The 19886-nt window shown below is 44.3% G+C and overlaps 3 protein-coding genes across 3 annotated transcripts in view; 1 reads left to right on the top strand and 2 right to left on the bottom strand.

The window, feature by feature from the left end:
- TSPAN4 (tetraspanin 4) overlaps positions 1-8818 on the bottom strand; it is a 481009-nt gene extending 472191 nt beyond the window's left edge. Inside the window, exon 1 of the mRNA XM_057412723.1 lies at positions 8566-8818. The gene's annotated coding sequence lies outside the window, so the exon portion shown is untranslated. The remainder of the gene's footprint in view (positions 1-8565) is intronic.
- Positions 8819-9434: 616 nt separating this feature from the next.
- Positions 9435-13632, top strand: POLR2L (RNA polymerase II, I and III subunit L). The gene is made up of 2 exons (XM_057412800.1): positions 9435-9552; positions 13215-13632. Exons 1-2 carry the CDS (start codon positions 9458-9460, stop codon positions 13321-13323), a joined length of 204 nt encoding a protein of 67 aa, XP_057268783.1. The 5' UTR covers positions 9435-9457; the 3' UTR covers positions 13324-13632.
- The window catches only part of RPLP2 (ribosomal protein lateral stalk subunit P2), a 142270-nt gene continuing 135942 nt past the window's right edge, over positions 13559-19886 (bottom strand). The window contains exon 6 of the mRNA XM_057412799.1: positions 13559-13570. The gene's annotated coding sequence lies outside the window, so the exon portion shown is untranslated. The remainder of the gene's footprint in view (positions 13571-19886) is intronic.

Raw genomic sequence — 19886 nt, forward strand, 5'->3', positions numbered from 1 at the left:
AATCCACAGTGAAAGTGCAGGACCCCTACAGTCACGAGTTCTGCAGCGTGATAGCTTCAGCATCCCTTGTGAGATGAAGCATGTCACCTTAATGCATCCTTAAGGTGAGAGAACGACCAAGCTGATTGGCTTCATCACCCGAAGGACACAAAAAGTGACATACTTAATCTGATGAGAGACACTAAAGCAGTGCCTCTTAATATTTTATGAAACATTTGGCTGTTTTTAATTTTAAAAACAGCAGCTCAATAAACAAAGAAATGGAACGTTCCCTGTGGATGGCACAATGATAGGTGCACAGCAGCCTACTCATCTGAGTGATGACATGATATCCTGTGCATCAACTCTGCCCTCCTCCCCACATCCACACTGGAAGAAGCCCTGTACACTAGGAGGTCTCAAGCTCTGCACACCAACAGGGGCTTTTCCAGAAATAGCCACCTTTCATCACGATGTAGCGTGTAGCAGGGGCAGCTTTGGAGCTGGTTTAGGACATCCAGGCTCCATACAGCAGCTCAACCTGGACACAGTTTCAATGAGAAAAGCTTCATTTTCTTCCCTACCTGGTTAGTTCTGGGAAAAAAAACCTACAGTTACAGACTTTCATGAAACCTAAAATGAAAGCATCACACTGTACAGCTATCACACACTTGCTTCAAGCTTACCTGCTTCCGTAAGTAGCCACTACTAGCCACTGCCAGAGACAAGGTACTCAGAAGAAGGGATCTTTGCTGCTATTTATGACAACAGTTTCTTATTCCCACCCTAATGGAGGCTTGCAAGACACAAGACTGGTCAGAAGACAGCAGGAAAAGCCAAAGCATCAAGTCTAAATACAGATATGAGCATCCCTGAAGGACCAAAGCATTTAGCAGAGCCTGATTTTTAATTCTTTGTTCCAAATACATCCATCATTGCTTACAAGAGCCTCAAAGATAAGACTTAAAAAAAAAAAAAAGTTAGAAAATTCCCCCATTCCTTTTTATTGAAGCTCAGAGACTCATAGATGCCAGAACAAGCTAGTACATGAGGATGGTTTGCTGCAGTCTCTTTTAAATAGAGATAAATCTTGATGGGAGAGGACTTGCTCATATATCCAAGAAAAAAGTTCCCATTCAAAAAACAAAAGTACCTCCATGAGCAAAATGGGAATGCACATAGTATTTTCACTATGGAAGAACACCACCTTGGGGCTCCTCCCTTCAAGCATTAATAATTGATGTGTCCTGGTCTCACCTCAACTTCACAATCCATCCTTTACTATGGAAGGAAAGATTCTGCAGAAATGAAAAACATTATCCCAAGAAAGGGGATTATTTTGTCACCTGAGGACACTTGCATGGAAGAGCAGAGCTGATGGGCAGCTCCTGCGATCTTTCTGATTAAACTGCTGCCTCAGGATATTACTCTCCCCCACCACCCAACATGAAACAGACAATTAGGCTGTGATACATTCATGTAATAAAGGCTTTTTCTTATAAAATGTCAATCCAAGACTGACAAACATTTTACTTTTGCCTTGAAGTGACCTTACTGAGAACAAACACGACAGATAAAACCAATCTGAGGAAGCAGAGAATGAGGGAGTAGAGGGCCTTTTTTTTCAAATCCTGTATCAGTGCTTTAGAAAAGAAAAAAGTGGGGCAATAGGGCAAGTTAAGCATAATAAACCTTTTCCATGAAGGGCTTTCTTGCCTTTTCAGTATTCATTTTATATACACGTATATATATGCGTACCTGTATCACAACTACACTCATCTGCCGCCTACAGCAGCCTCTACAGGTATAACATATTAGACCTGACAGCACATGGTATCAGATGCAACCGTATCTCACGATCATTATGATGAACATCAACAGACGGTCCTTAGACTAGTCTCTTACACTAAGGAACCTTACACCACATTAAAAAAGGCCATTATTAAAACAAGGACTGCCTTTGTGGAACACCCATCTCTAGCCAGAAGAACACCTCACCTCTCACTTCTAAGCACAACTGGGATGACCCTGAAAATATAAATGGAATAGCTATGCTTCTCCACAACAGTGCCCTGCCTCCATGGGCCCAGCGCAAATGGGAAGAGACTTGAAATAGCATTAACGTACACAAGAAGCAGGGAAGGCTCCATAAATCTCAGAAAGCTACTAAACATCACCACAAACACCACCACTGCTCAGCATCTCCTTCTAGCTCATTAGCAGAAGCAATCACTAGATATGCTAGACTAAGAGCAGCCCTGAGGAGAGAGGTTTAAAGGTGTTGGTGGACAAGAAGCTCAACATGAGCCGGCAGCATGCACCTGCAGCCCAGAAAGACAACTGTGTTCTGGGCTGCATCAAAAGGAGCGTGACCAGCAGGCTGAGGGAGGGGATTCGCCCCTTCCACTCTACTCTTGTGAGACACGACTTTAAGCATGCCAAGTGCAAGGTCCTACACCTGGATCGGAGCAATCAAGGTCCTACACCTGGATCGGAGCAATCCCAGGCACAGCTACAGGTTGGGCAAAGAAGAGATTCAGAGCGAACCTGTGGAGAAGGACTTGGGGGTGTTGGTTGATGAGAAAATGAACAGGAGCCGGCAGTGTGCGCTTGCAGCCCAGAAAGCCAACCATATCCTGGGCTGCATCAAAAGGAGCGTGACCTGCCAAAGGAGGTGATCCTGCCCCTCTACTCTGCTCTTGTGAGACCTCACCTGGAGTATTGTGTGCAGTTCTGGTGTCCTCAACATAAGAAGGACATGGAGCTGTTGGAACAAGCCCAGGGGAGGGCCATGAGGATGATCAGAGGACTGGAGCACCTCCCGTATGAAGACGGGCTGAGGAAGTTGGGGCTGTTCAGCCTGCAGAAGGCTGTGTGGAGACCTCATAGCAGCCTTCCAGTATCTGAAGGGGGCCTGTAAGGATGCTGGGGAGGGACTCTTCACTACAGATTGTAGGGATAGGACAAGGGGTAACGGGTTAAAACTTAAACAGGGGAAGTTTAGATTGGATATAAGGAGGAAGTTCTTTCCTGTTAGGGTGGTGAGGCACTGGAATAGGTTGCCCAGGGAGGTTGTGAATGCTCCATCCCTGGCGGTGTTCAAGACCAGGCTGGACGAGGCCTTGGGTGATATGATTTATCGTGAGGCGTCCTTGCCCATGGCAGGGGGTTTGGAAGTTGATGATCTTAAGGTTTTTTCCAACCCTAACTATTCTATGTTTCGAAGTACTGCGCTCAGCTCCAGGGCCTCCAACATAAGAAGGAAGTGGACGTGTGAGACTGAATCAAGAAGAGGGCCCATAAAGATGCTCCAAGGGCTGGACCACCTCTCCTATGAGGAAAGGCTGAGAGACCTGAATTGTTCAGCCTGGAGAACGGAAGGCTTTGGGGAGACCTTATGGATGCCTTCCCGTACTTAAAGGGGGCCTACAAGAAAGCTGTTGAGGGGCTTCTTACAAAGGCATGCAGGGATAGGACAAGGGGGAACGGCTTTAAACTGGAAGAGGGTAGATGTAGATTATACATTAGGAAGAAGTTATTCACTGTGAGGGTGGTGAGACACGGGCACAGGTTGGCAGAGAAGCTGTGGCTGCCCATCTCCGGCAGTATTCAAGGCCAGGTCGGACAGAGCTTTGAGCAACCTGGCCTAGTGGAAGGTGTCCCTGCCCATGGCAGGGAATTGAAACTAAGTAATCTTTAACATCTCTTCCAACCAAAAACATTCTGGGATTCTATGCCACAGAGATGACTGAAGATATCTTTATGAATATATTTACACTGTCAGAGTCTCTGGTACAGAGCACCATCCCAGTATCCTAACTCCTGTCTAGTGAGGCAGAACAAAGTCTCTGTCCCACAAAAATAGCAAGATAAAGTCTCTTTGCCTTTCCAAGTAATAAGAAGTTATCTTTACATCTGACACAAGGACACGTTATGAATCAGTTTATGGAAAAACTTTTGAATTTTGGATGCATCTGTGGGATTTCTTCATACACTCTATTTAGCAGACACATCTGTTACTCCAATATATATATTTCATATAAATCTCACTCTCTGAATCCTTTCCATCAGTTGTCACTAATGAAGCTTTGTGTGCAAAACCAAGTGCATTCTGCCCCCATTAGGAAGCCAATTACAGCAGGAAAAACAAGCAATTAACAAGGTGTAAAATAAACATCCTGCCACCTGCCTTTTAATAGCAACCCCACTTCAAACAAGTCACAGTTGCAGCACAGCTCTCAGAATTGGCAACTGATATTATATATGTATTTATGCAGCAGCTGCTCTTCATTGCAATGAATATTACAGGCTTACCAGATAAGGTCAGCATATTTAAAAAAAAATATACAGCAAGTATTAAAACCTGCTTTGAGGCTCCAAATGTTGCTTTTAATGGAATCAGCAGCATCAGGCTTGTCTGGTATTACAGTGAAGCTGCAGCCACATCCCCAGCTTAGAGAGGTTTCTCTTCATTTCTACTTGCTTAGCAGCTTCTGTATTCATTTCACTAAATCCAGGGGCCTAGGCAGCTATTAAACAACCTGCAGGACAACTAAACAACACACAGCTCTACAGAGTAGACACGACTTAGCTCCTTTCATCATCCCTGCCTCTCCCCTCTTGGTGTTCTCCACCTTCCTCCCAGCAGCTATATACAACCAGGAGGGCACATAACTGAAGTAGGGAGCAACCCACTCAAAAACATCAAGGGGGAAACAAAACAAGCTTAGTCTTTGGTCCTTGAGCCTGCAAGCTTTTGAGGGAAAGGAGGGAAGTCCTTCCTAATTCATGTGTGCTGCCTAGCATGCTAGGTAGCTCCAGAAGGAGCCAGCTTTCTTTTTGTTTTGTGGAATGCAATGAATGACACTTCTGAGTAGTTAGCTGGGACTAGAGAAGGCCCAACAGTTAATCTGCAGGATTTGGTAGACTTGGAGTGTAGAATGTACCTGACAAAAGAGCCGCCAAGCTTTGTCTTGCCTTTTTTTATCTTCCCCTCTCAGTGTCTCTCTGCTGCTACATATTTATTTGTTAGTTTTTCCATGTTACATTGCATGTCCTCCTCTTAGGGTTTTTCTCCCTGGCTTTGTTGAGATGTGAGGAGTATCACACTGAACATGGTGCCAGGAACTTGCCATCCTGTACAGGATTCTGAGGTGTCAGTCAGAGCCAGCAGAGCTATCCACAGGTTTATAGAAGGTTGCAAGACATGATCAATAGTACCAAAACAATCCTTCACTGAAAACCTCCACTAAAAAGCCCTGAATTTAAATAACATTTCACTACCTCTGAACACAACTGCTACCTAACTGGCAAATCGGATCTTAAAAGCCTCAAGTCTTAAATTGTGATAATCTACATGTATGCAGAAACTAGCAAAGTCAGTAGAAGGGGAACAACTACGGAAGGTGAAAAGCAGTGAAAGGTGAAGAGCCTCCAGACTCACGAGGATGTACACCAAAATTTGACCTACAGCAACCCATGAAGTAAATAAATAAATAAATAAATACATTTCTCAGCCACTGGTTTCTCACGCTACCAGTACAAGTGCAGAGATCCCACGACTCCTTCCTACAGCCCTAATTACAGAGACAAAGTTACAAAAGACACAATCTGCCAACATGAGCTGCAGGAGGTCATATGGCCACTCAAGCTACTAAAGTATTTTAAGAGTAGTTCAGTAAGTCAGGTCATTTAACTGACTTTTTGTTCAGTTTTAAACATGTAGCAATATTTTCCCTTACATTTTATGGATGGGAGAGGAAGCAGGACCTACTCCTTAGTCACCAGTGTAGGATTTCAGTACTCATCACTAACAATGCCACAAAGTGGTCATGACTAGATGACTTTTGTGGATCTAAATCCACCAAGAAATGCCAAGTCTCAACCCAACAGTGACGGTGGGACAAAACATTATCAGCCTTCAAAAGTTGTTCAGATCACAGTAAGAAGTCCTGTACTGCATTAACCAATAAGTGGGATATATTATCTGCAATGCCCCACCACAAAGCCTCACATGACAGAAGCTGTTCCAGAAGTGTATCAGAAAAGTAGTCCATTGTTCTCAAACATACTTCTATTTGGTTAGTTCTAAGGAAGCCTTTTCTGCTCAATGAGGAGGAGCGCTCTGATGGGTTTCCTGAGCAGCAGGCTGCCTGAAGGCACAAAGAATCAGCAGTTCAGGGACTGTTGCTTATTGAAGATGGCAAGAGACCAGAAATGGAACTAAAATTTCCTGTGAGAAAGACCTATGCAGTTGTAGCTGCAGTTCTAAGAGATAGGACTCCGATTCCTGCAGTTCTTCAAAGAATGTTTAAAGAGACCAAATTCTCCAATTCTTCCAGTCCTCATCCCTCTTCAGAAAGATGGCTGAAGAGTCTAGATACTTTTGTATTTTGTATATTTAGTATTTGACTAAATACTAAACTGCAACAGCTGAGTGTCACTCTGCAGGCAACCTAATCACTGTTAGCTACAGTCCGTAAGACTGTGACTCCTGATAGTCACATGCATGCACATCCTCTCCCAGCGAGTATTTTAAACAGACTTCTGTGGTTTGGCAAAAGGTCAGATTAAGCAGAGGGTACACAAAGTTGAGCAGAGAATATTCTCAGTATCTAGCAGTCTCTCCAGGTCATACATCATAAAAATGCTTACATTTTCTGGGATCAAAGATGCTACAGCCATAAAAGACCAGCCAAAGCAGGTTATCCGGGAAAGAAGTAACAAAGTCATAGTATTACTGTGAGAACAAGCTGAATAAATTTTTCTTTGAAAAGGATGCAAAGCAAAGACAGATACAAGAACTAGGTCTGAAAGTTAAAATCCAGTTGTTTTCAAGAAATAAGCAACCACATTTCTACAAGGCGGCCAATAAGACACTATTCTACATCTCACGATGTGGCTCTGCCCCCAAGCCTCCATGACAGCCCCTCTTTCTCACTCCCACTTGCAAATTCCCATCTCCAAACACAAATGTCTTTCACTGCAGAGTTCAGCAAGAAAATTCCTTTGGAGACCTAGTGCTGAAAATGCATCAAAGAACAATCTCCAAAATCCACACTCCCCCCAAATAAATAAATAAATAAATCAAAGGAGAAAAAGAAAAGACAGTTTGGCTCCCTCTGGCCTACAATAACAATAATTATAATAATCTAGAGATCGCAGGAGGTTTCATCTACCCTCCATGCCAAGTAAATTCTCTCCATTCACAACTGCTTATAATTGTTCCTGGGACTGCAAAAATTAGTCTTTTCAGTAGCTATCACAATTGTAAAAATGCTTTCAAACAACTTCGAACCTTTATTTGTTAGAATCAAACTATGTGCTCTTTTACAGTTCAAGTTAGGTCTGGCATTTCTGTGCAGAGGGTCAATAATCCAGTCATTCAAAAAATAGTCACGAAAGACGTATTAACATAAGCTGTGCATTAAGACACAATTATTTATATGCCTGGCAGTAATGGCTCTGCGCTGTGCACTCTACCAACTCACAGACACTTTAGCAGGAAAATAAAACGCTTTTGGAGAATTTCTGCTCTGCCCAAGGAAATTAACATAACGCTAACGCTGTAACGAGAGAGCAATAAGGACTGATGGCGTTCAGGCTAATGCTTTATCCCAGAGCCTCCAGAACAGCAGTGACTGTCCCTGAAGTTTCCAGCCACCGCAGCATGCTTCCCTATGTGTGCTAAGCACACACAGCCTCCTGACGCCTAATGCTTCCCCAGTCCTTAGATTAAGGAAATACAAGTAAACAGTTTCAAGATGCATTATCCTCTGCTACCAAACCTCTCCTGCTTGGGGTGCCAAATAAAACCGGTTGCTTTGCCTGCAACCGGCCGTTGCCTCCCGAGCAAGGGGAACTTCCTTGCTCCTCAGGTAGGGGGGAAACGCTCCTTTTGGCGCAGGCTGCGCCTGTGCCACTGCCCTGAGCAGCAGCGATGCCCCGAGGGCACAGTTACCTCTGCTGAACAGTTCATTTTAGTTTTAGCCGTGCACAGGGCACAGCGAGACGGAGCAACACTCAAACGGGACAGCGCCAAGCCCAATCTGACCCCAGAGTTAAGAACTCCCAGCAAACCAGCAGCCACGACAGCGCCCACAGCTCGACCGGGACTCGAGGACGAGTTTGCCTTCAAAGAAGCAAACACTGTCCGGGCTGTGCAGGACACCCAACAGCCCTTGGGACGGGAGGAGGGAGAGCGGAGCGGGTCGCACACAGGCGCTCCTGCCTCCTCCCGCCTGAGAAGAAACAGCCCCAAAGGAGCACTGTGCTCCCTCCCACAGGCGCGACGCGGCGACAAGGCAGCCGCCAGCCGAACACTGGGGACGTCCCGACCGGATCCCATCACGGCACCCACCCCCGCCCCCAGCGGGCTCTGCCTGGGGAAGGACAGGCTCTCCAGCCGCGGAGCCATGGCGGGCACCGCCGCCCCTGCCCGTGAGAGAGCGGACCCCGGCGTGGTGCCCAGTCCCACAGCCCTGCCCGCCAGGGTTCTCCTCATGCTCTCCCCCTTCGTCAGAGAGCGCTGGCGGGTGCCGGGCTACAGCCACCAGTTGCGCTTCCCGCCCCGGACGGCTCCGGTACCTCAGCCAGGATGGGATGAGAAGTCTCGCCGCTGCAAAAGCCGTTTCGCAATGCAACAAGTGCCCACCCGACCGGGGACGGGAAAGAGGAGGAGCCGGGGCGGGCGCCGCGCTCCCTCACTCGGTAGCTCTCGCCGCCGGTGCCGCCGCTCCGCGCTCCCTGCGCCCCAGCTGCCGCTCAGGGCGCCACACGCGAAACGCGAAAATAAGCCCGCCCCGCGCGCCAACTCTCTTGAACTGCCCGGGACGCCGTACTCCAGGCCGCTACCATCTGCCCGCCCTGCGCAGAAAGAGGGGTGCGTCGGCCCGCCCTGAAGCGGAGCGTCTGCCCCCGCCTCGCCGCACTGGTACTGCCCGGGCAGGCGTTACGGGAGCGCGGAGGAGTTGTTGGGGTTCGGTAAGAGCCGCTTCGTAGGGCTACAGTTCTGTTGGTGCTTCAGAACGGGAGCTTCCTCGCCCCCATGGGGTGGTGATCGTGGCGAACCAGTACCGGCTTCCCCTGGCCCTACACCCGTACATCCCTCCCCGGGCCTGTTTCCGCCGCCGCGGGGCAGGCGTAATGCGCTGCCGGGCTCGGGCCTCGCCGCTGCTCTCCTGGTCGCAGGGTGCGTGTTGTCTAGCCCACGCCGCCCTGGCTGGCTCTGCCTGCCGCAGGAGCGATGCGGGCCTGGCCGCGGTGGTGAAGCGCAGCCTGATGGCGTTGCACCGCTGTAATTCGGCACGTCCGTACTGCAGGCTGTCTTCTCGCTGTCACGTAGGGCCTTGAGCTGCTGATGGAGGCGTCGACAAGTCCCGTGTTTCTTTTCTTATGTTTGAATATTAACTAGTAGTCATTTTGCAGAGGTGTGAAACTGTTTTTTTTTTTTTTTTAACGTTACAGCTACACTGCAAGAATGATCATCCCAGTCAGATGTTTCACATGCGGAAAAATAGTTGGAAACAAGTGGGAAGCCTATCTTGGCCTTCTGCAAGCAGAGTATACAGAAGGGTGGGTATTATTTCTCTATGTTCTTTGAGTCAGGTGTTAGATGAGATCGCACAGCGCATAAGATACGTAAGTGCAGGGTCATGGCATTATGAAGTAGCTGTGAAGAGGCTAAAAACTACTGGTAAGTTCTGAAGCTAATGATTTAACCAATGGTTAGACATTATAATCGGTGAGAAAGCACTTGTTTCCCTACTGAATCTTTCTCTGTAGTAGGATGGAATTTGCCAAGTCATAACTTTTACACTCAAACCAGTCTCAAATACTTAACTCTGTATGGAACAGGAAGGAAAGTAACAAGCAGTATAGCCAACTATGACACCGGTATGTTTTGTTTTTTTTTTAAAGGCGGGAGAAAGGAGTCACAAGTGTAAGAAGTAGCACTGTTAAAAATGTATACACCTTTTAGGTTTTCTTTAAAGCATTGTGTGTTTGCTATGCAGAACTGCAGACCTTACTTGAAAGCACTGGTTTGCAGATGGGGGAAGGAGAAGTTCAGCTACTTCAGATGCCTGACTGATACTCCCAGCAACTGTGTTTTCAGTAGTCTGGGCTTTGCATAGCCAGACTTTTAATCTGTGCTGGCCAGAGCTCATGCTAGTGGCATAGTCTACCATGTCTTTAAGTCATAATAGTTCAAGGAGGGCCTAGCTATGATGGGACTACTTCAGAAAGGTTTCACAAGATAACTCTTGAGAAATCTTTACACTGTCATTGAGTTTAAGTAGGAAAGAAAACACAGATGTTTGTAATTCAAAGGAATGGAAAAAGAAAGTGTTAGAAATTCGAGTAAACCTCCTGAAGTGATGCTGAAACTGTTAAATAGAAGGGAGTATTTGCTTTGCATTCAAATGGTTAGGGTTAGTAATAGGTTTTTAAACAGACTGATATCTTATGAACTTTCAGAAGAGTGTCTAATACAAATTTCACTGCCTTTTTTCCAAAGTAAATCTGAAAACATTCTTGTGGTTTAGGATACTGTTTTGTCAAATGTTAAACACGGGAGCACAGAACAAAGCGTAGTTTTTTGAGCCTAATCTAAACTTGTAGGAAGGTGTGATTATTCTCCGTGCTTCTTATTGCTTGATGTGGAGTTTGCAGCGGAAAGAAGTTTCATTAAAAACTGTCCAGTGAAATACCATTCAGTAGTTCTCCTAAATGTCATTACTTCTGTGGGTGTCTTTTTAGAGTGCATTTACATCCCAGAACCTGTCAAACCTAGCTGAGTAGAAGATTGCAGTGGCTAAACTAAAGGTATTTGGAAAGTCCTACTGAAAAAATTTATTTTTCTTTTCATTCATGGAGTTAAAAGCATTAAAATAGTGTGGGAAGCGAATCATTTCTCACTAATACTGAAAGTGATCAGAACTATTTTGGCATCACTTTTGACTTATTTTCCGAGTATTACATTTTAATATTTTTCCTGTCTTCATTATTTCTCTGCTTTTGTGTGGGACAGGAAGATGTACATTGTTACTGATGAGTGCTCACTTGAGAACTATTGCTATAGTCACTGGTGTGATTCTGGGATGCCTGTTCAAACTAATGCATTTATGAGATTGTAAGATCAGAAGGAGAGTTTACAGATATTGAACAGTTTAAAAACTTGTAGTGCAGTGTCAGCATCCCTATTAATTGTTACTAAGAAATGGACAGACAAAATGGAAAAAATAACCATGTCTAAGTAATTTGTGGTTAAAAAAGACCCACACCTTTCCATTTGTCCCTTAAAATTGCTCTTCTTCCAAAAGCTCTAGAAGAAAAAGGAAAAGCTAGAAGGGAAAAGCTAGAAAAGAAGCTAGAAGGGAACGGGAAACACAACTGAAGTTGTTTTAGCCGAAATGTGTATATAGTATGAATTCTAAAGATGTGATTACTGTCAGTATTTTGCATCTCTGATAACTGCATTTGAAAGTTCAGTATTTACCAGATACCTCTTAAAAACTTACATCTCAACAGACATCAGATGCTTTCGTTCTCAAGTGGTTTGGAACATTTAGATATTATTTATAAAAAATCTTTTCTAAAAATATACTGTTCATACTTCTTAAATAACTTTTGCACGTGCTAGTCCTAAAACGAATAGCCCTGCTCTTTAAGCCCTTGAAGAACCATTGAAAGGTACAAGAACTAATTGATGTCATCAGAGAAGCTGCTTGAACCCGAACAACCTCTTCCATGGCCCAGCTTATGCAGAGCCTTCTTTTCAGTCATTTGTACTTAGAACTGTCAGTTTCTTCCTATAGCAGAATTGCAGGCTTCAGGAAGTAATACTGGTTTTAAGCAAATGCTGGATTTTTGCACTGCATCATACAGATCTAAAGATGAGTCATATTTCGTGAATGTGAGATTCTGAAGGAGTATCAGATTGGCTTTATGGTTAATAGGTTGGAGCTAAAGAGCATGGAAAATGTCAATTATCTTTAAGAGGTCTGATAGCAATGGCCGTTGAAGACACATACAGTTGTTCAGGCTAGGATGACTCATTTTCACTACCCAACCATAAGAGTCTCAAGCAGTAACTCAGAAGGAATTAAGTGGAAAGACTGTATTGAGCAGTCTGCACATCCTTATTTGTGTATTTGTGGGGAACAGGTTGTAACACAGAATGCCTTCTTATATGGGAACTGGAAAGGATTTTTGCCTTCCACAGAGTTAACATCCCATCCATATGTGGGCTGGTTTGCATTTTGAGTTATTTTAGTTCTCTATCTCTCACCCTTTTAACATGGCTTAGATCACAAATTTATCTATCTCATGAGGTAGTCAAGTATCATCCTCACTTTACAGAAAAGTGTTAACAGTACTTAGAGATACTAACAACAGCATGGATAATGACACTCAGAGATGCTATTCCTTATTCCTGTGTCAGGATACTGTCTAGTGCCTTCGTGCTGTGTTCTACCATGCAGCTAGCAGGAGCTGTAACCAGTGCAGGTAAAATCCTAGACAGACCACAGTTAAGGAGTGGAAATGACTTCCCATGTTTCAGAACTGTGTTCTGAAGGAGTGTGTGTTAAGGAGTGGAAATGTGTTAAGGAGTGGAAATGACTTCCCATGTTTCAGAACTGTGTTCTGAAACCCTCAAACGTCTTGATCAATCCTGATTTTAACCAGATCAGCTCCGCTCTTCTCTGCAGACTGGTGTTTGTAAAAGGAAGACTAAGTTACTGTAACTAAATAATTGAGTTTACAAATGTACCGTATTTCAACTCTCTTTCCAGCTCTGAAGACTAAAATTTTATTTCCAAAAATCAAAGTATTTGCATCTTACTTAACCTTGCTGTTTCATGAACAAATATGCTCTCATGAGTGGGATGGCTCAGAAGAAGAAATCTGTAAGAGTTAAGTCTGTTCTGGTTCTGTTCCTATGGGAGTTTTGCAGACTTACCTCTGGAAGTTTGGTAGCTGTGTCAGCTAGATGCTGGCTTCAACAGAGATCATGTGCTCTTGCAGGCCAGAGAACTTGCAGGGCAAACACCCTGTCAACAGCAGTAAATTGAACATTAACAGCACACGCTAAATTTCTGTTCCTTAGTTTGAACTGCATACAAGTTTCCCTTTATGATTAAGCTCAAAGTAATCAGTATGTTGCTTAGGAACACTTACAAGTGGTTCTGACACACTTCATCCATTATGTTTTTTTTGTTGCTGTTCATTAATAGAGATGCCCTGGATGCCCTTGGTTTGAAGAGATACTGCTGCCGCAGAATGCTCCTGGCCCATGTGGATCTGATTGAGAAGCTTTTGAATTATGCACCACTGGAGAAATGAGATAGATGAACAAAGCACCACACTGCAAACTACATGGAATTGATCGCTAATGCTGAACTTGAAAGTGGACTTCAGGTAGTAAAAGATGAAAGCCACCTGTAATGTAGCCATTGAGAGATGTTCACCTTCTGGAGAAAATACTGCCCCAACACACTAACCTCTTTCAAGGAAACAAAGGAAAGATGAAGTCCATTTGACCAAGATTTGGAGATGAAGTTAAATGTTTGGATGCTTCTTTTTTTTAAACCTGTGTTTGGAGTTGTTTTTGAACTTTTAGATGCAGCTGCCAGCAAAAAGAATTGTTTATTCGTATAGAGAGATTACTATATTTCATTAAAATGTTAAAGGAGGTCCTCCCCTGTAGACTTCCTACAGTTTCTGGACAGAGTGTGTGCTTGGATCTTGCCATTTGCTTGTGCTGGTTTCTTTGAGGTTAGGAGTGCTATTAAGTCTGGTGCTTTGCACTAGGCAGGCAGAGGGATTAGAAACATGGGACCGAAGCTCAGTGTTCCAGCAACAGGGAAGTGGGTAAATTTGGTAAGAATGAGGCATTACTGCTGAAAGCTGCTAGAGCCAGCAGAGCGTACTTCTCACTGCAGTTAAAGTCAATGTGTGGTCTCTATCCCAGTTCTTACGAAACACTGCAGCTGCTGTATTATAAAGAACAGGGCATCAGATGGTGCAGTGCCCTTCAGTTAGGTAAAACATGCATGAGTGTTCTATGGAAAGCACTTGATGTGAGAATTTACGCATGGTGGTGTGAACAGGAGCAAAGTCTTGATCTTGCCAAGCACCTGTACCTCCCTGTAGCTGGTACACATGCAAGCTTTCCACTTGCTTGTCATTTCACTGGCTTCGTGTTGTGCTGTGCAGGTGGTGTAGTACTGCCTGGTCAAATACAGCCTGGAGGCTGTCCTGGTAGAACCAAACACAGAGAGGTCAGCTGTACATACAGGGCTTGTGAAGGTTACCTGCATGGGGAGATGATAGGCGCTGACCCTTCCAAAAGGTCCCACCTTCCTGTTGTGCTGTCGACTTGAAAGTTGAGCGTGTTTCATGCTGTTCTTCAACATCCAGAAAATGCATAATTCAGGTGGTGTGCAGAGGCAGACACATGCACCTTACCTGAAAATGAAGGAGGCCAATTCCTACATCTGTGAACGCTCAGGATTCTGTTCAAATGCAGCATTAGCCCATATGCAAATGTAGGACAAATCATCGTTACAGCAGCCTTTAGAAAACAGGCTAGAACAGATGATGATCCCTGAGCTTGCAGCCTGTTATTCCTTGGTACAGTAAAACTTTTGGCATTCACGTCTTGGCTGCTGGATAAGAAGTATCTCGATTTTTTTCCCATAGTTGAAGAACCACAGAGAAGTTGAACAAAACCTGGGTTTCCAGGTCAAACATGTACACACAAACCTTGAAACTAGGTTGTCTCTCAAAATAAGTTGCAGGTCAGCTTGCCTTTGGCTATCACCCCACCAATCTTTACACTTGAACTTGCTTTTCAATTTAGTACAGGGCAATAGTAGATGTTTCCCAAATTAAGCAGTTCTTCACTGAAGATGTTTTAAAACCATATGCTTTATCCTAATGCAAAGAGAATTAAGCAATTAAATCTGGTATTCGTTTCATAGTTGACTGGATAGCTCATGTTCAGCATGCCTGCTGTATTAGCTAGTTAAATGCACTTAAATTTCTCTTTCAAGCTGTTTTATAAAAGGGACACTGTAAAATATAGGATGACCTTTCCAAACTGAACTCCTGTAGGACATTTGTCCGTGTTCCAGTGGAGCGTTACATGGAGATACGTGCCAGGTTGCTCACAGAAAGATCAGAATGCCAGGCCCAGCACTCACTCGTGAGCTGTACCGAGAAAGCGCAGCAGCCCAGGCTGGTACATCTGGCAGAGGCAGCTGCGTGTTATGCCGTGTGGAAAGCTGTCCTGCATCGGTGCCAAAGAACTGGATTAGACAATCTGACAGGACTGTGCTTCTATCTGCAAAAGCAATTTTCTAATCTGGTTTTCTGCTTTAGAATTACATGTTTCTTCTCAAAGCTGATGCTGTTGTCCAATATGAAAAGCTATGGCTCTTAAACACAATGAAGATGCAATTTGCAAAAAACACAGCAGGCCTCATTCAAAAAATTGAAGGAAAAATAAAAACTGCCTTGGTTGCTCTCATTACTATTTCTCAGACAGAAAACATGGTGCAGAAGAAGACAGTGGCAGTCTGGTATCACTTTGTCAGACAGACGTTACAAAAAGAGCAGGAAAAAAACCTGAGCAGCGAGACTAAGCCACAGCAGGCAGTAATACTAGTTCCTGCAGCACATGGCTACCTCTCTGCATCACAGCCTTTCCTTGGGAGTTTGCACATGCAGCATTGACCAAAAAAAAACCATTTCTATAATGTGGAGAAGCAAATGGTTTATCATGTTCATGAGAAAGGTTGTCTCAAGAGTTTTGTCCTTGGGAGGGTTAGGGACAGCAGCAGAGCTTAAATTCTGTTCTGTAAAGAGACAGTGAATTTTTCAGTGCATTTCTATAAATCCCAGCTTTCACCCCTGCTCACTGGTAAGTAAGAAAGTAATTCCCTGTCTGCTGTCATTTCTCCTGTGCTTGCTTCTGCAGCTGTTAATGACATAAGTGCATTGGATCTGCTTCTTAACCTGCTAGATCTCTTAGAGAAGAGCCACTAAATATGCTCACAACCACCAAATTGTTTAAAGCCAATGTGAAAGACATGCGTATACACGCACACACACAGAAAAAGCCTTGGTTTTCACTGAGTCCTAATAAAAAGGAACCCTTAGCAGAATCAACAGACAGGCAGAAGTGGCAAAGAGAGAAATTGTACTGAATATGCAGCCTTTAATTACATGTGGAAACCTGTCAACTGGAAGCTTGCTGAAAGAAAAACCCAACAAAATCCCACCAGTGCTCCGTAGTCATTCAGTCACTTCATATATAAAGCATTTTGTGAATTTTTCAAGTCTGTTTTGAAAGACTGTTGCAGGGCTCACACCTGCTACTGGAGAAGCAAGCAAGCACCACTGGAAGTATAACGGAAGAACCCCCAGTGCCCAGGCTGCAGCCTCCCAGGCCAGGACAGCATCAGGCAGGACTTTCACATCCCACTATCATACAAAAATAATGAAGTAGTGCCTGAGAAGCATGTGATGGGAGTTGAGGTCATGAAAGTAGAGAGGAATCTGCTCGTGGAGTCCAAAGGCAGGCTTCTACCTGGAGCATCAGCACCCAGGTATGTGTGTGTCTGGAAAGCTTTACATTTCTTGACAGTTTTAACCAAAATAAGAAACAAACCTCTTGCTCACAATTCTGAGTCCATATGCAGGAAGGAAGGGAAGTGCTTTCATGCCTGTCTGTAATGAGCCTCAAGCCTTATATTTCGAAAGCTTAGCTCCAAAAAATCACCCCTTGTGAGCATCGCACCCCAGGGTGATTTACTGAGAGATCTGTGCTGGGTTTTTGTCTTCCTGTATCCTCTACCTAAATGCAGCCTGTAACTGGATACTGAACTCTGACTTCTTGTCTATATGAAGTAAAACGGAACTCTGAAAGTCTTGATTGCAACCAGTGCACAAACCCATAGCTGTATGTTTCCATTGAAATGCCTAACTAGCCCTCTGACTACAAATCCAGATTTCTCTGGTAATGAACTATGAGGATCCAGAACATGAGCTACCTCTTTACCTGCAAATAGCTCTAAAGGAAAATACAATTTGGCCTTCCCTGAAAAAACAAAAAACAAAAAACAAAACCCAACACCACCAGCAAAACCAAATAGCCCATTTGCCTCTAAAAGCATTCCAAAATAGTTTCTAACTTCAATACCAATCCAAGTAAGAAAGTAGCACTTCTACTTAGTCCCCTCTCTGAGCAGATTCATGTACATCCATTTAATCATAGTTAGCCAGTGAGATTTTCTTACTCCTGGAACTTTTCAGTTGAGACATCTCCAAAATAATGTTACTTCCACCTGGCCCTTACTGCCCAGATGATGAGCACAGCTTTGATTTCCCCTTCAGTGCATTTCTGCCATGATTTACATTGTAGCTTTGTTTTCAGATCCAATTTTTATTCAATTCCTCCAGAAAGGAAAGCGTTTTTGATTGTTCAATAGGGACAGCACAATAGAGATGTTTGAAAACCAAGGACAGGAAGCTTGTAGCTGAGACTTCGGCTTTGCTGAGCTGCACAGTTTGATGTATTTCCCACTGAAGTCTGTGGGAGTCTTCATTAGCCTCAATGTGACTTAAAATGGCCTGGTAGCATAAGCTGCGTGCACCTCATGCACATAAGGCCATAAAAACAGGCAAGAAGTTATCTTTGGCTTCAATAACTCCAGCTGAGGGGAGCTGCAAAGCAACTGATTTCACCTTGGGCTAGTGCTTGGAAGCAATACAGTATTTACATGGGACTTAGTCTCATTTAAGCCCCCATCTCTTTCTCCTCGACACTCCCTTACAGAAATAACATAGGTGATGTAGAGCCAAGACTCACAGAGAGCATTAGCTTTCGCTTAACCCCTGATCTTATTTCTCCTTCACAAAAGCATGTCTTTCAGACTTTGTCAGTCACCCGTTCTGGTGACCTACATCTTGTCTTGTGCTTGTAGGTAACACATGGCTGGGGTGAAGACACGGACCTCCCAGGCATCACACGGGTTTCCCCGTAAGTTCCTTCCTGATGCATCTGCTCCCATAGCAAACATTGTGTCTTGTAACAGCCAAGCTAGAAAATTAATGCAGGAAAGTCCTTCACTTTTCCCTCCCAAATACAAAGGAAGTGTAGTAATAAAAGTGGTTCAGTATTTCCTGCTTTCAGAAGCTGAACAAATAGTGATCAAAGACAGGCATGGAACAGCAGACAAAAAGCTAAAAGCCTGTATGCTTTGGGGAGCACAAGAAACTGACAGTTAAAGCAAACTTCATAGCAAGCAGCAAAGGCTGTGGTCAAAACCTTCCACAGGCACTGATGATGTTGAATTAACCCACACACCCCAGGCTGGATTTGAAGCTAGGAAGAATGAATACTGAATACCTATTCTTTGGGAATCAGACCTCCTTCTTTTAAAAGCAGGTCTACTTGCAGCAATCCAAGGGATGAACTGCTTTAAAAAAAGTACGAAACAAATCACTGCCATGAGTAGGACAGCTGTGCTCAGCACCCACCTTCAGCTGCTAACCTTTTCTTAGGCTGCTGCTTTGCACATTTTCTAGTGGATCACCACAGTGGTATCTACAAGCTTTGAATTACTTCAGAGATTAACATAAATGTCACTGTCCTTACCAACATCTCTCCAGACACCTGATCCAAGGGCATGAAGCTCAATGGGAATCTTTGGTTCTGCTCTGGTGTCCTTTGGGTCCATTCCATTCCACCCTCTCTTTGCTTTCTCCAGGCTAGCCACATGAGCAAAGGAGGCTCCCTTTGCTCATCTCCATGTAACATTATTGCTTATGTCTTTCAAAGACAGAAAAATGCTTCACCTTAAGGTGCATATTTAGAGACAGGCCTTGACAGAACAAATAGACTCACTACACAAGCCTTGGGCAAGCCACCAGTGTGGTGCCTCAGTTTCCCTGCCGGTACTTGTGAGATGGCACTCATACCACTCTTTAGAAACCATCAGGGCAACAAGGAAAAGCCTAATCTCACCCAACCCCTGGTGTTTTCTTGCCTCTCTCTTATCAAGGACCTCCATCATATACTCCCTCAAATCCTAATGGAATATCTTTAAATAGAGTTTTTTTAAGTACTTTTTCACTGTGGATCATAGAATACAGGTTGGAATGGACCTCAAGGATCATCTGGTTCAACCTTCCTGGCAAAAACACAGTCTAGACGAGATGACCCAGCACCCTCTCCAGCCAAATCTTAAAAGTGTCCACTGTTGGGAAATCCACCACTTTCCTGGGGAGATTATTCCAATGGCTGGTTCTTCTCATTGGGAAAAAGTCTCCTCTCCTCTCCTACTCGCCAGGGAGTAACTGGTACTCATTACCCCTCATCTTTTCCATGTGACTCCTTCTGAAGAGCGTCTCTTCTTTGCAATCATCCTTTACATACTGGAACATGGTGATAAGGTCTCCCCATAAGATTCTTTTCTCAAGGCTAAACAAATGCAGTTCTCTCAGCCTTTTCTCACACAGCTTCCCAATCCTTGGATCATCTTTCTTTGCTGCCCTTTCCTGGACCCTCTCCAGCCTGTCCACATTTTTTTGTATAGCGGGGACCAAAACTGAACATGCTACTTCAGATGTAGCCATACAAGCACTGAGTGGGAAAATGAAAAGCCAGCATCCTGTTAGCTTTCTTTGTGGCAGCTGCACACTGTTCACTCATATTAAGCTGCTTGTCTACTAGGACCCCCAGGTCCATTTCCACACAGCTTCTCCCAGCCAGGGAGCAGAGCCCAGTGCAGGAACTGCCAATGGAAAGCTGCTGCCCTGAGCTTGTGCAGCAATTCAGAGATCAGCAGCATCACTGTTCTTGGCAATCTGTAAGGTATGAGAACACAGCTAAAGCCCAA

This window comes from Pezoporus wallicus, unplaced genomic scaffold (genome assembly GCF_028554395.1).
Source record: "Pezoporus wallicus isolate ANWC-B61680 ecotype Strahan unplaced genomic scaffold, APGP_CSIRO_Pwel_v1 scaffold_6885, whole genome shotgun sequence".
Lineage (NCBI taxonomy): Eukaryota > Metazoa > Chordata > Aves > Psittaciformes > Psittacidae > Pezoporus > Pezoporus wallicus.